General features: G+C 44.1%; 1 protein-coding gene across 1 annotated transcript in view; it reads right to left on the bottom strand.

Moving 5' to 3' along the window:
- Positions 1-3,785: 3,785 nt before the first annotated feature.
- LOC311109419 (glucose-fructose oxidoreductase domain-containing protein 1) overlaps positions 3,786-12,037 on the bottom strand; it is a 42,692-nt gene continuing 34,440 nt past the window's right edge. The window contains exon 2 of the mRNA XM_084152297.1: positions 3,786-8,029. Coding sequence (XP_084008423.1) covers positions 7,107-8,029 — 923 coding nt within the window. The 3' untranslated portion in view covers positions 3,786-7,106. The remainder of the gene's footprint in view (positions 8,030-12,037) is intronic.

Here is a 12,037-nt window from a genome sequence, read left to right on the forward strand (position 1 = left end):
GTGAGAGACAGAATAACAACAACAAAATCCAGAAAAACGCATGTAAAATTTTTTATAAATTGATTTGCATTTTAATGAGGGAAATAAGTATTTGACCCCTCTGCAAAACATGACTTACTACTTGGTGGCAAAACCCTTGTTGGCAATCACAGAGGTCAGACGTTTCTTGTAGTTGGCCACCAGGTTTGCACACATCTCATGAGGGATTCTGTCCTAATCCTCTTTGCATATCTACTCCAAGTCATTAAGGTTTCTATGCTGACGTTTGGCAACTCGAACCTTCAGCTCCCTCCACAGATTTTCTATGGGATTAAGGTCTGGAGACTGGCTAGGCCACTCCAGGACCTTAATGTGCTTCTTCTTGAGCCACTCCTTTGTTGCCTTGGCCGTGTATTTTGGGTCATTGTCATGCTGGTATACCCATCCACGACCCATTTTCAATGCCCTGGCTGAGGGAAGGCGGTTCTCACCCAAGATTTGATGGTACATGGCCCCGTCCATCGTCCCTTTGATGCGGTGAAGTTGTCCTGTCCCCTTAGCAGAAAAACACCCCCAAAGCATAATGTTTCCACCTCCATGTTTGACAGTGGGGATGGTGTTCTTGGGGTCATAGGCAGCATTCCTCCTCCTCCAAACACGGCGAGTTGAGTTGATGCCAAAGAGCTCCATTTTGGTCTCATCTGACCACAACACTTTCACCCAGTTCTCCTCTGAATCATTCAGATGTTCATTGGCAAACTTCAGACAGGCCTGTATATGTGCTTTCTTGAGCAGGGGGACCTTGCGGGCGCTGCAGGATTTCAGTCCTTCACGACATAGTGTGTTACCATTTGTTTTCTTGGTGACTATGGTCCCAGCAGCCTTGAGATCATTGACAAGATCCTCCCGTGTAGTTCTGGGCTGATTCCTCACCGTTCTCATGATCATTGCAACTCCACGAGGTGAGATCTTGCATGGAGCCCCAGGCCGAGGGAGTTTGACAGTTCTTTTGTGTTTCTTCCATTTGCGAATAATCACACCAACTGTTGTCACCTTCTCACCAAGCTGTTTGGCGATGGTCTTGTAGCCCATTCCAGCCTTGTGTAGGTCTACAATCTTGTCCCTGACATCCTTGGAGAGATCTTTGGTCTTGGCCATGGTGGAGAGTTTGGAATCTGATTGATTAATTGCTTCTGTGGACAGGTGTCTTTTATACAGTTAACAAACTGAGATTAGGAGCACTCCCTTTAAGAGTGTGCTCCTAATCTCATTTTGTTACCTGTATAAAAGACACCTGGGAGCCAGAAATCTTTCTGATTGAGAGGGGGTCAAATACTTATTTCCCTCATTAAAATGCAAATCAATTTATAACATTTTTGACATGCGTTTTTCTGGATGTTTTTGTTGTTATTCTGTCTCTCACTGTTCAAATAAACCTACCATTAAAATTATAGACTGATCATGTCTTTGTCAGTGGGCAAACATACAAAATCAGCAGGGGATCAAATACTTTTTTCCCTCACTGTATGTATGTATGTATGTATGGTAAATGTAGAACTACTGATGTGTATGAATATGAATCATGGTGACGCCTGGATTTCCAGACCATTTGCAGTGAAAAGGCTGTGATGCAGTGAAGAAAGGAAACCATGACAAAGGGTAGGTAGGTAGCATTTATTTTAATCCATTAAACTGCAGCATCGGACAAGTTCTGAAGCCGTAAACCATGTTGTTGAACACCAGGGTGATGGGGTCAGGTCAAGACACATTTCCTCCAAACAACACACATGCACACACTCACACACACACACACACACACACATGCACACACACACACGTTCTCTTACTAGTAGTACACACACACACACACACACACACACACACTACTGGAGCAGGAAGATCAGACAGTAGAACACAGGGTTCACAGAGCCAGGCTAAGGAATGAAGGGGGGCTCCATTAACAGACACGTGACCATGCCTTTCCATATACAGCAAACAAAGAAAAGAGGACAGCTGTTACTGACAACCCAACACCCTGACAACCCAACGCCCTGACAACCCAACTCCCTGACAACCCAACCTCCTGACAACCCAACTCCCTGACAACCCAACCTCCTGACAACCCAACTCCCTGACAACCCAACTCCCTGACAACCCAACTCCCTGACACCCACCCTATCCTGTCAACCCAACTCCCTGACAACCCAACTCCCTGACACCCACCCTATCCTGTCAACCCAACTCCCTGACAACCCAACTCCCTGTCAACCCAACTCCCTGACACCCACCCTAACCTGTCAACCCAACTCCCTGACAACCCACCCTAACCTGTCAACCCAACTCCGACACACACCCACCCTCTCAACCCAACTCCCTGACACCCACCCTAATCTGTCAACCCAACTCCCTGACAACCCACCCTAACCTGTCAACCCAACTCCCTGACACCCACCCTACCTATCAACCCAACTCCCAAACCACAACTGTCATTTTCTGATATATAGAAAATATAGATATGAATATATTCCTACAATACATTCTCTAGTTTAAGACTGATAAATATGAGCCTGTTGGTTCAATATATACCAAAGGTCCATGCGTCCACGATATACATACATACAGTACAATAGTCAACAAACGTCAATACAGCATCAAGATGGACATTCCCTTCAACATGAACGGAGCAATACAGCAATTGTAATTACTGTACCAGCATTTACAAACCTGTTGAGGGAGGATCCCTTTTCAGTGGTCACCACCTCTGACCTCCTGAGCCCAGGAAACGAAGGAGCCGGGAGTCTGGGACTATTGGGCTAAACAACTGCCACTCCAGCCTGTAGTCAAGGAAACAGACACTTGGGCAAGGAGTAGGGTTTAGGGTTTTCTCAGTGTGAAAGGTAAACAAACGGCAGTAGTCGTTTGCTATACTGACTCTAGTTTACTGCCATCATGTCTCTATTGACATTGGACTTCAAATCTAAAATTACCATCATCGCCATCATCATAATCAACAACAATAACTATATTTTCATCTAAATAAGCAGGTTCAGTGTAAGCTTCCTTGCCCGGTGGTTGCTTTGTCTGTGCCATAATGAATAAGGGCACTGTATGGTAAGTGGAATGTAGGGGAAATCTATCAATATCATAGTTCATCTTACAGTTTAAAAGGCAAGGGGGGGGGGGGGGGGGGGTGTAAGAGAATGAGAGACAGAAGAAGATAAATAGTGAGAGAGAAAGACAGAAACAGAGACCGAGAAAAAGAGAGAATGAGAGAGAAAGTGGAAAGAAATCCATGATGGCCGAGTGTTGGCACAGTGGCTGCCACAGTTGCTAGGTGACGAACTGAGGGTGCTTCTCTCATTATGAAAAGAGTGACCCCCCCCCTAGGGCACAGAAGGCAGGGAGAGTGGGTGAGGGAGGTCAAGTGGCCAAACCACATTTTAAAGTCTTTGTTTCCCAAATCTATCTAAATCACACTGATTACTATCTCTATTAAATCAGGAACCCCCAATCTCCTTAAGTGTTTGTAAATGCTGGCACAGCAAGGAGAATATCTTAAATATTCACATTTCAGCCAACGAAGCAGAACGAGCACACACAAACTGTAACATCTCCTCCATGTTTCAAGTTGTCTTTTTCCTTTTCTTTTTTAAGCCTGGAGGATGCACTCTAAAACACCACAGACAATGACAATAAGGAATTGGCAATATGATTGTCTTTTTTTTTTTATACCACAGACAGACCGTGACTCCAGTGTCTCAGAGAAAGGTGCAGCAATACACACACTACATTATTAAATATCCCAGTTGTTGCAGTTTGATGGTGATACAGCAGTTGTCCATTTTATCATAGAACTTAACCAACATTAGCTGTGACCTGAAACATCCACTTTATAAAAAGCAACAAAAAAAATAGCATGAAGACATTAAATTAAAATTGTTTAAAAAAAAAATGTGTCAGCAGACATCAAATGCATGACATCTTCTACGACAGCAATTTCTCATTTCACACATTCAATATTCAACGACTAAAATACCAAAACGCAATTGTCATAAACTTGCCTGAACATTTAAGAAAATGGCCTCTAGAGCACCTTATCAAGATGTAGGTTTGTGCCAGATCAAACCGCTACAGGGACTCCTCTCTACTTTGATCGTTTCTGTCCTTCATTGATGCTACCTGATAAAATGTCTGATTTAGCATGGGGGGGGGGAACAAAACGTTTCATGTGAAGTGTTAGCGGTCTTCGTAGTCAAATTCTCAAGGGTTTACTTAGGGTTTTGATTTCATCCATTAAAGCTCTAGGGCTCCATCCAGACTGGAAGACTGGGGACTAAACCATGGGTCCTACCTCCTCCCTATAAGGCCTCAAAAGGGAATCCTCACAGACTTCCTCTCTGGGTGCAGCTTTAGAGGAGCATGGTTTGGTTTGGAACGAGGCCATAGATCCAGCTTAGGAACAGAGGGGACTAACTGAGAATTAGGATGGTCAAGTACATAATACCAAGACATGGATCAGGGGATTCTTACACTAAAGAGTGCAACTCTTTATGAGACCAAGGCCCCCTATTCACAAAGCATCTAGGATCAGGTTTTAACTTTCAGATCATAACGAATAAGACAGGGAGGACATGATCCTAGATCAGCACTCGTACTCTAGTGAATATAGGCCCTGGAATGTCCAGAACTGAGAATTTAGACCAAAATCTAAATCCAATATTCCAGTTCGAGGTTTCATTGAATAGGTGAAGGTATCCCACTTGGCACAGACGTCAATTCGATGTCTATTCCAAGTTAGTTCAACGTAATTTCATTGAAATGACATGGAAACAACGTTGATTCAACCAGTGTGTGCCCAGTGGGATGTTTACGGTGCAAGAGCCCTCAGCAGACATACAGATGTAGGATCTTAATTTGAGCCAGTTTGCTACAGCAGGAAAATAATCCTGCAGCAACAGGAAATGTTAATTATTATGTGGATTCTAATTAATGAAATTTTTTGTAGGGGTTCATACATTTTTCGGAAAGGAAAATCAAGTCAGAAATTCAAATAGAAAATTACAAATTTCAGAAGCCTTATTAAACCTCAAATACACTACAAACGTTTTACATTTCCTGCATTGCAGGAAAGTTCTTCTGCAACAGGGTGATCAAATTAAGATCCTACATTTGTAGAATAAAAACTTTATTTAATTTCTTGTTGTTGATATTAAGCTATTATGAGAATAGAACGTACAAGGGTACAATAGTTATAGGTTTGATGTGTTATCGTGAGTGAGATATCTTATGTTTCTATGGGGGCACGTGTTGGACACATCAGGTTACCCTATCTGAAAGTGAGATAGTGTTTCCAGAGTTTCATAACCGGGCAAATCTCGGTGAGGAGCGTGTCTTGTTGCTTGGGAACAGATAAATGAATGTAAGATCACAGCCTGTGAGAGTCAATGAACAAAGCTAAAGCGAACTTCAAACCTCTGTGGAATGCCTAATAAACTTACTGGAGCATGGTCCGAAAAAATATAAAACGTTACAAAACCCACTGTCAATCACAATACCACATTGGTGAGACATGAATACAGGGCAAAATGGGTGACTGACTGGACAGATAACTGTTGAATAGCTTCAAAGCGTGCTTGTTGAGGCCTAAGGAAAGTTGATAGAATTCTTCAAAATGGCCACACCTATCAAAATGGAATATAAATGAGGACCACGTTTCAAAAAGGTTTCTATACTCCAACCACAGTAGTCATTTCCCAGTAGTCATTGTGTCTTCAGACATCCCACAGACAGAACCAACACACGTAAGGAGCTGAATTCTCAAAGGTCTCTCTCACCTCACCGGTCTCCCACTAACTAGACAACCCCAGTACGGATCAGTCCAAAACACAAAAAAATGAATACTTTTATACTGAACAGTGCGTTTATCAAAACATTTTCCAGTTTCCCGTCATTTTGTTTTGCAGCGTAGTTTAAAAACAACTAAAATACAAAAACAGCACATTTATATCATGACACATTTTAAAACGAGACATGTAGGCTTGTGCAGATGCTGATGTAGCAATAATCAACATTGGGAAAACGATAAAGATAGCGCTTGAATAAAATACAAAAAATCTAATGTTTTGGCTTGTAGGTCAACATGAGCTATTCTCTCCTGTGGACGGCGATGAGTAAAAATGACCAAGTGAAATCAGTGCTCTTCTCTCAAAAAAAAAAAAACATTAACCCATGTTCTTCTGTTAGTAGTACTAAGCTACATATTCACACAGACTATTAAAAAAGTCACAAACTCGCAGAGTGTTCCTAGTGGATGTCTTAAAGGGCTTAATCTGAAGGCTTGATGCGTGCTAGTGTCCCATCCATGCACTACCCCCGGAGGCTTAGTACCGATTGTTTAACCCTATATTGTCGCCATTGTGTAAGAAGCTTTAGCGCATGCAAATGCTAACCTAGCCGGCTAACTAAGCAACAGGAATGACCTTGAGATAGAAAACATGTGCCCAGGCTTTACTCACAGCATAGTACGGGATTGCGTCGCCATCCACAGATGACGTGTCTGTCTATTGCATAAGGACGTTACTACAGAAACGAGAAGCAGGCATTGATTCAGGCTGGATGACATAATTCCACGAGCATGCAGCTCTAGGTGGATTTATTGCATACTTCACCGGAGGGGTGGAGGACTTCACTAAAAGCCCTACCAGCCAAACTATATAATTTTTCGGCGTTTTTGCACTCTGGTTTCACACACACATACACAGCACACATACACCGAGACAGGGACTGAACCACTCAAGCCCCCTGGGGTTTAAACATTCATCTCTCTAGAGGTACAGTAAAACCACTCCGTTGTCCCGAGTGTAGCGTCCATAGAAACTGCTTTTTCTTTTTGGAGATGTTCTCTATTCCTTCGCTTTCGCAGACTCACAACGTGAGGCGTATTCATCCAGAATAGGTCGAGCAGGAAAGAGGACGGAGAGATCGAGGAGAGTTCATCGCTGTTCACATCATTTAGGGAACAAGAGAATCGGGAAACAGGACCCTTATCCCCCTATTGTTCAGCCAGACAGCCAATGAGGGCACAGTGACAGCTCTCTCGACCCCAGTCGGCCATTTTGGTGCCAGTTTTAGCAGTAGAGTGACATCCTGCTGCGCCGCATGGCCTCGCTGATCAGGTAGGCCGGGCTTACCTCGGGCTCCTCTTTCATGACCTCAATGTTCTGCCACTCGCCACACTGGTTGGACTTCTTAATGGTGTCCACCACGCACAGTGCGTACAGGCAGTCCTCGAAGGTGGCCGCCATAGTCAGCGGCCTTCCGTCCCACGTGCGCCGGTCATCCTGGTCCTCGAAGGCCTGCCGCACCGCCTGCACCATGCAAATGGTTCCTATCAGGTAGGGCGAGGGGATGTCGCTGAAAGCCTTCTCAGGTAGGGAGGCCTTCTCCAGAGGGGTGCTGTCCTTCAGAAGTAGCTCCGGCCCTCCCTCCATGGTGTTCTTCTGGCCGTACAGGTCCGTGCCTCTGACCGTCAGCCGGCCCACCGTGCCCACCACAATCACCTCCTGGCGGAAGTCGCCAGGCATGTTGAAGTTGAGCGTGACGGTGCAGCAGGCGCCGCCCTCCAGCACCATCTGGAAGGTGCTGAAGTCGTCGCTGGTGATCTGGCGGATGCCGCAGATGTGCTCCGTCTGCTTGACGAACGTCTTGAGGAAGCCGTGCACTTTGGCCGCCCGCTGGCCCGTCAGGAAGGTGAGCAGGTCGATGATGTAGGTGCCCACCGAGTGCAGCCCCCCACCGCCCATCAGGTCGTCACAGCTCCAGTTGTACTTCTTACCCAACAGGCTGCGGCTGTGGACCTGGGCCTCGCAGACCAGCAGCTCCCCCACATAGCCCTCCTCCACTAGCTCCTTCATCCGTACAAAGGCGGGCAGGAAGCGCAGCACGTTACCCATGATGCTCAGCAGTTTGGGGTAGTACTGGGCGGCCGACATCATGCGGAAGGCATCCAGCGGGGTGGCGGTGCGGTCGCAGATAACGTTCTTACCAATACCTGCGGTAGGGGAAAGGGGAGGAGAGAGAGAGAGGCCAGTGTTACTCACACGCAGACATAATATCCTCCTCTCCATGAAAACATCCCTTGAAGAGACAATGAATCAGTGCAAACCTCCCCCCACCCCCAAAATAGCTGACAAATATTTCAACATAGCTTCCCCAAAACGATTTTAAACCCATAGTTCACAACAAGGTATTCTGATAATGAACGATGAGAAAACATTCCAGAAGCTTTGTCAATACTGGTTGTCGTTGAGAGGAAAGAGTTGCTCTGTCTGACATGAGTGGTACAGATAGAGTTGACTTTAGAGAGAGAAAACCGCATTAAGCCCTTTCCTTTAATTCCACTACTTACTAAACCCCCAGTGGAGCTGCTGCAGAACATAGCCTCTTTACAGATATCTATAAGGAAAATGGCCTCTATGGCACGAGAGAGAGAGAGAGAGAGAGAGAGAGAGAGAGAGAGAGAGAGAGAGAGAGAGAGAGAGAGAGAGAGAGAGAGAGAGAGAGAGAGAGAGAGAGAGAGAGAGAGAGAGAGAGAGAGAGAGAGAGAGAGAGAGAGAGAGAGAGAGAGAGAGAGAGAGAGAGAGAGAGAGAGAGAGAGAGAGAGAGAGACTATTCATATTCCGTGCCACAAGAAAGGCTAAAACACTGAACAGATCCTCTTAATAGCTCTCATTACACCATTACCCCAAGACGAGCAATTACCCTCTTCATACTCTGAGTGTCTTTCAGAAACATAATGGATACTAGACATCCACTAAAATAAAGGTAGTGGGGCGGCTAATCAAAAGACTCTATACTAAGTACCTCCCAGTGGTAACAGAAACCTGATACCCCCTACACCACCTGATTCCTGGCCAGTCAACCCTCCGTGAACCCTCAATGCCCGCTGTAATTACCCTGGTCGCATAGATGAACAGCAAAGGGTGGGAAAACATCTCTTCTACATCACCCTCCTCCACACCCTATTTAGAGGCGTCGTCCTCGTCCTAAATAGCCCCCCCCCACACCATATTTAGAGGTGTCAATCTCCTCCTAAATAGCCCCCCCCCCACCCCGTGTGAAGAACAGGCGGGCGGCTCCCAGAGACGTTTTGGAACTGAAACTTCCCAGCTAATTCCCAGCTAATCTCCCATTAGCTCCGAAAGGCTAGATCTAGCCAGGCCAGGAAATGGATCCCCTTGACCCAGTTCTGTGGTGCCACGGGAAAAACATTCCCCTTCTGACGAAGGCACAGAGGCTGGCTACAGTGCCCCCCCTGTAACTAGACCACTCAGGAACATTCAATGTCATCTTGGTAAGCAATGTGGTGAATTATTATTAATAAACTGTAGAGTTTAATGGACTATGAGGTAGAACTGGGTTAATCCAGAGCATAAAGTTAGCATTCTTTGTTACTGGGCCAGGAATTGTATTGGGTCATGTTGTTGATCCATCCTCAGTTTTCTCCTATCACAGCCATTAAACTCTGTAACTGTTTTAAAAGTCACCATTGGCCTCATGGTGAAATCGCTGAGCGGTTTCCTTCCTCTCCGGCAACTGAGTTAGGAAGGACGCTTGTATCTTTGTAGTGACTGGGTGTATTGATACACCATCCAAAGTGTAATGAATAACTTCACCATGCTCAAAGGGATATTCAATGTCAGCTGTTTTTCTTACTCCTCTACCAATAGGTGCCGTTCTTTGCGAGGCATTGGAAAACCTCCCTGGTCTTTGTGGCTGAATCTGTGTTTGACATTCACTGCTCGACTGAGGGACCTTACAGATAATTGTATGTGTGGGGTACAGAGATGAGGTAATCATTCAAAAATCATGTTAACCACTATTATTTCACACAGAGTGCATGCAACTTATTATGTGACTTGTTTTTTTTTATTATTTTTTTTTTTTGGGGGGGGGATGGATCAGCTTAATATTGCAGATAGATTGTATCTTCTATCAATGTAATTGTCTGCATCACTTCCAATCCCCCATGTTTTTTTTATTTTTTATATATATATATTCCCCTTTATTACTTTTCAACCCCACCATCCTTTCCCTACTTGGAGTAAATTAGTGAACAACAACGCCCAGGCCTCTACTTCCGGTCTATAATTACTATCTACACCTTATGGACAGAGTTAATTTTACAATAATTCTATATCCATATATATATATTTATTTATTTTTTTGCTCCTGAACTTCTTCTACTCTCAACCTCTCCGATCATTTTCATGATGTCCATCCGGTTTGCTTCTAAATGCCATATCTTTCTAACTGTGCTCTTTCCCAAAAGCTCCCAACATACAACCTATATACTTATTATGGACACAGTATGCTTACATTATTAGCTATCTTTGTTATTATTTGTTGTTATTTGTTATTAGTCCCATCCTTCAACTCTATTCAATACCTCCCATCTATCTCTTAACACCATCCATATAGGATTTCTATTTGCCATATATATTTCAACCATACTGTGATGTTTTACAAAAGTTCTGAACCTTTCTATTCTCATTGCTTCTACAGATTGTGAATTAAAAATAAACATTTTTGCTAAAAGTATTATTATATTATTGATTGATTGACTATGACTTTTCAGATCACCCAGTAATGCTATCTGCAAGGTTAGTTCCAGGTAAATATTGCAATCCTTTAGCCATTCCTGGACCTGTGTCCAAAAACAAGCTACAAATGGACAGAACCAAAACAAATGATCTAATGATTCTATCTCTTCACAGCAAAATCTGCAGAGCTGGGAAGATTGTATCCCCCATATAAATAACATTCTATTGGTAGCAAGAATTTTATATAATAATTTAAATTGAAAGATTCTAATTTTTGAATCCGGTGTCGTTTTGCGTGTCAGTTCATAAACACTATGCCATGGGATTGGTACGTCAAAGATCTCTTCCCAACTATTTTGCAATCTATATGGGACGGCTGTCAATCCTTTGGTCCTTAAGTGAAACTGATATACTTTTTTATTTATCACAGTTTTCCTTAACCAATTATGTTCTTTAATGCAAGGCCGACAGACAAGTTCCTTACTTTCTCCCCCTTCAACTTTCCTCTTCCACTATTATGTGACTTGTTAAGTACATTTACTCCTGAACTTATTTAGGCTTGCCATAACAAAGGGATTGAATACTTATTCTCAAGGCATTTCAGCATTTCATTTTTAATTAATTTGTAAAAATGTCTAGATTTTTAATGCCACTGACATTATGGGGTATTGTGTTTAGGCCAGTGACACACAATCTCAATGTAATCCATTTTAAATTCAGGCAGTAACACAACAAAATGTGGGAAAAGCTATGGGGTGTGAATACTTTGAAGGCACTGTAGCTTATGAAGGTCAGACTGATGAGTCATCAGCCGAGCTCAGCCACACCTGAGGGGAGAGAGGGAGTGCGTATGAGAGGAAACAAGGAGGGGTAGTGAGATTGAGTCAATCAATGTATTTTCATAAAGTCCTTTTCACATCAGCAGTCACAAAGTGCTATACAGATACCCAGCCTGAAACGCCTAAAGAGCAAGCAATGCAGATGCAGAAGAACAGTGGCTAGGAAAAACTCCCTAGAAAAAGGCAGGAACCTAGGAAGAAACCTAGAGAGGACCCAGGGGTGGCCAGTCCTCTTCTGGTTGTGCCGGGTGGAGATTGAGTGTGAGGAAGAGAGCGTGCGGAGGACATGAGAGGAGGAGAGAGTGAAAGAGATGCGCACATATGAGTGAGACAGAGAGCTAAAGTGGTAATGGGAAAGCAAGCAAGAGACGTAAAAAGAGAAATAGCGAAAGGGCAGGTAGAATGGAGGAGAGCTTATTCCAGTAAGAGGCCTGCAGAACACACACTTCCTGCAGTTGTCCCTAGTTTGCTAGCCGTGTTAGCCAGCGCTAGCCAGGATGAAGAGTTCCCATACAGGCAGTACATGCTAACCTTGGGAGTCAATGTTGCCAGGGTGAAGTGTTCCAAGTAGCAATACAGCGAGGCGATGCTAAATGTGTTAGCCAGCGCTAGCCAGGG

The sequence above is a fragment of the Coregonus lavaretus genome, assembly GCF_964263955.1.
Source record: "Coregonus lavaretus genome assembly, chromosome: 34".
In the NCBI taxonomy this organism is placed as follows: Eukaryota; Metazoa; Chordata; class Actinopteri; order Salmoniformes; family Salmonidae; genus Coregonus; species Coregonus lavaretus.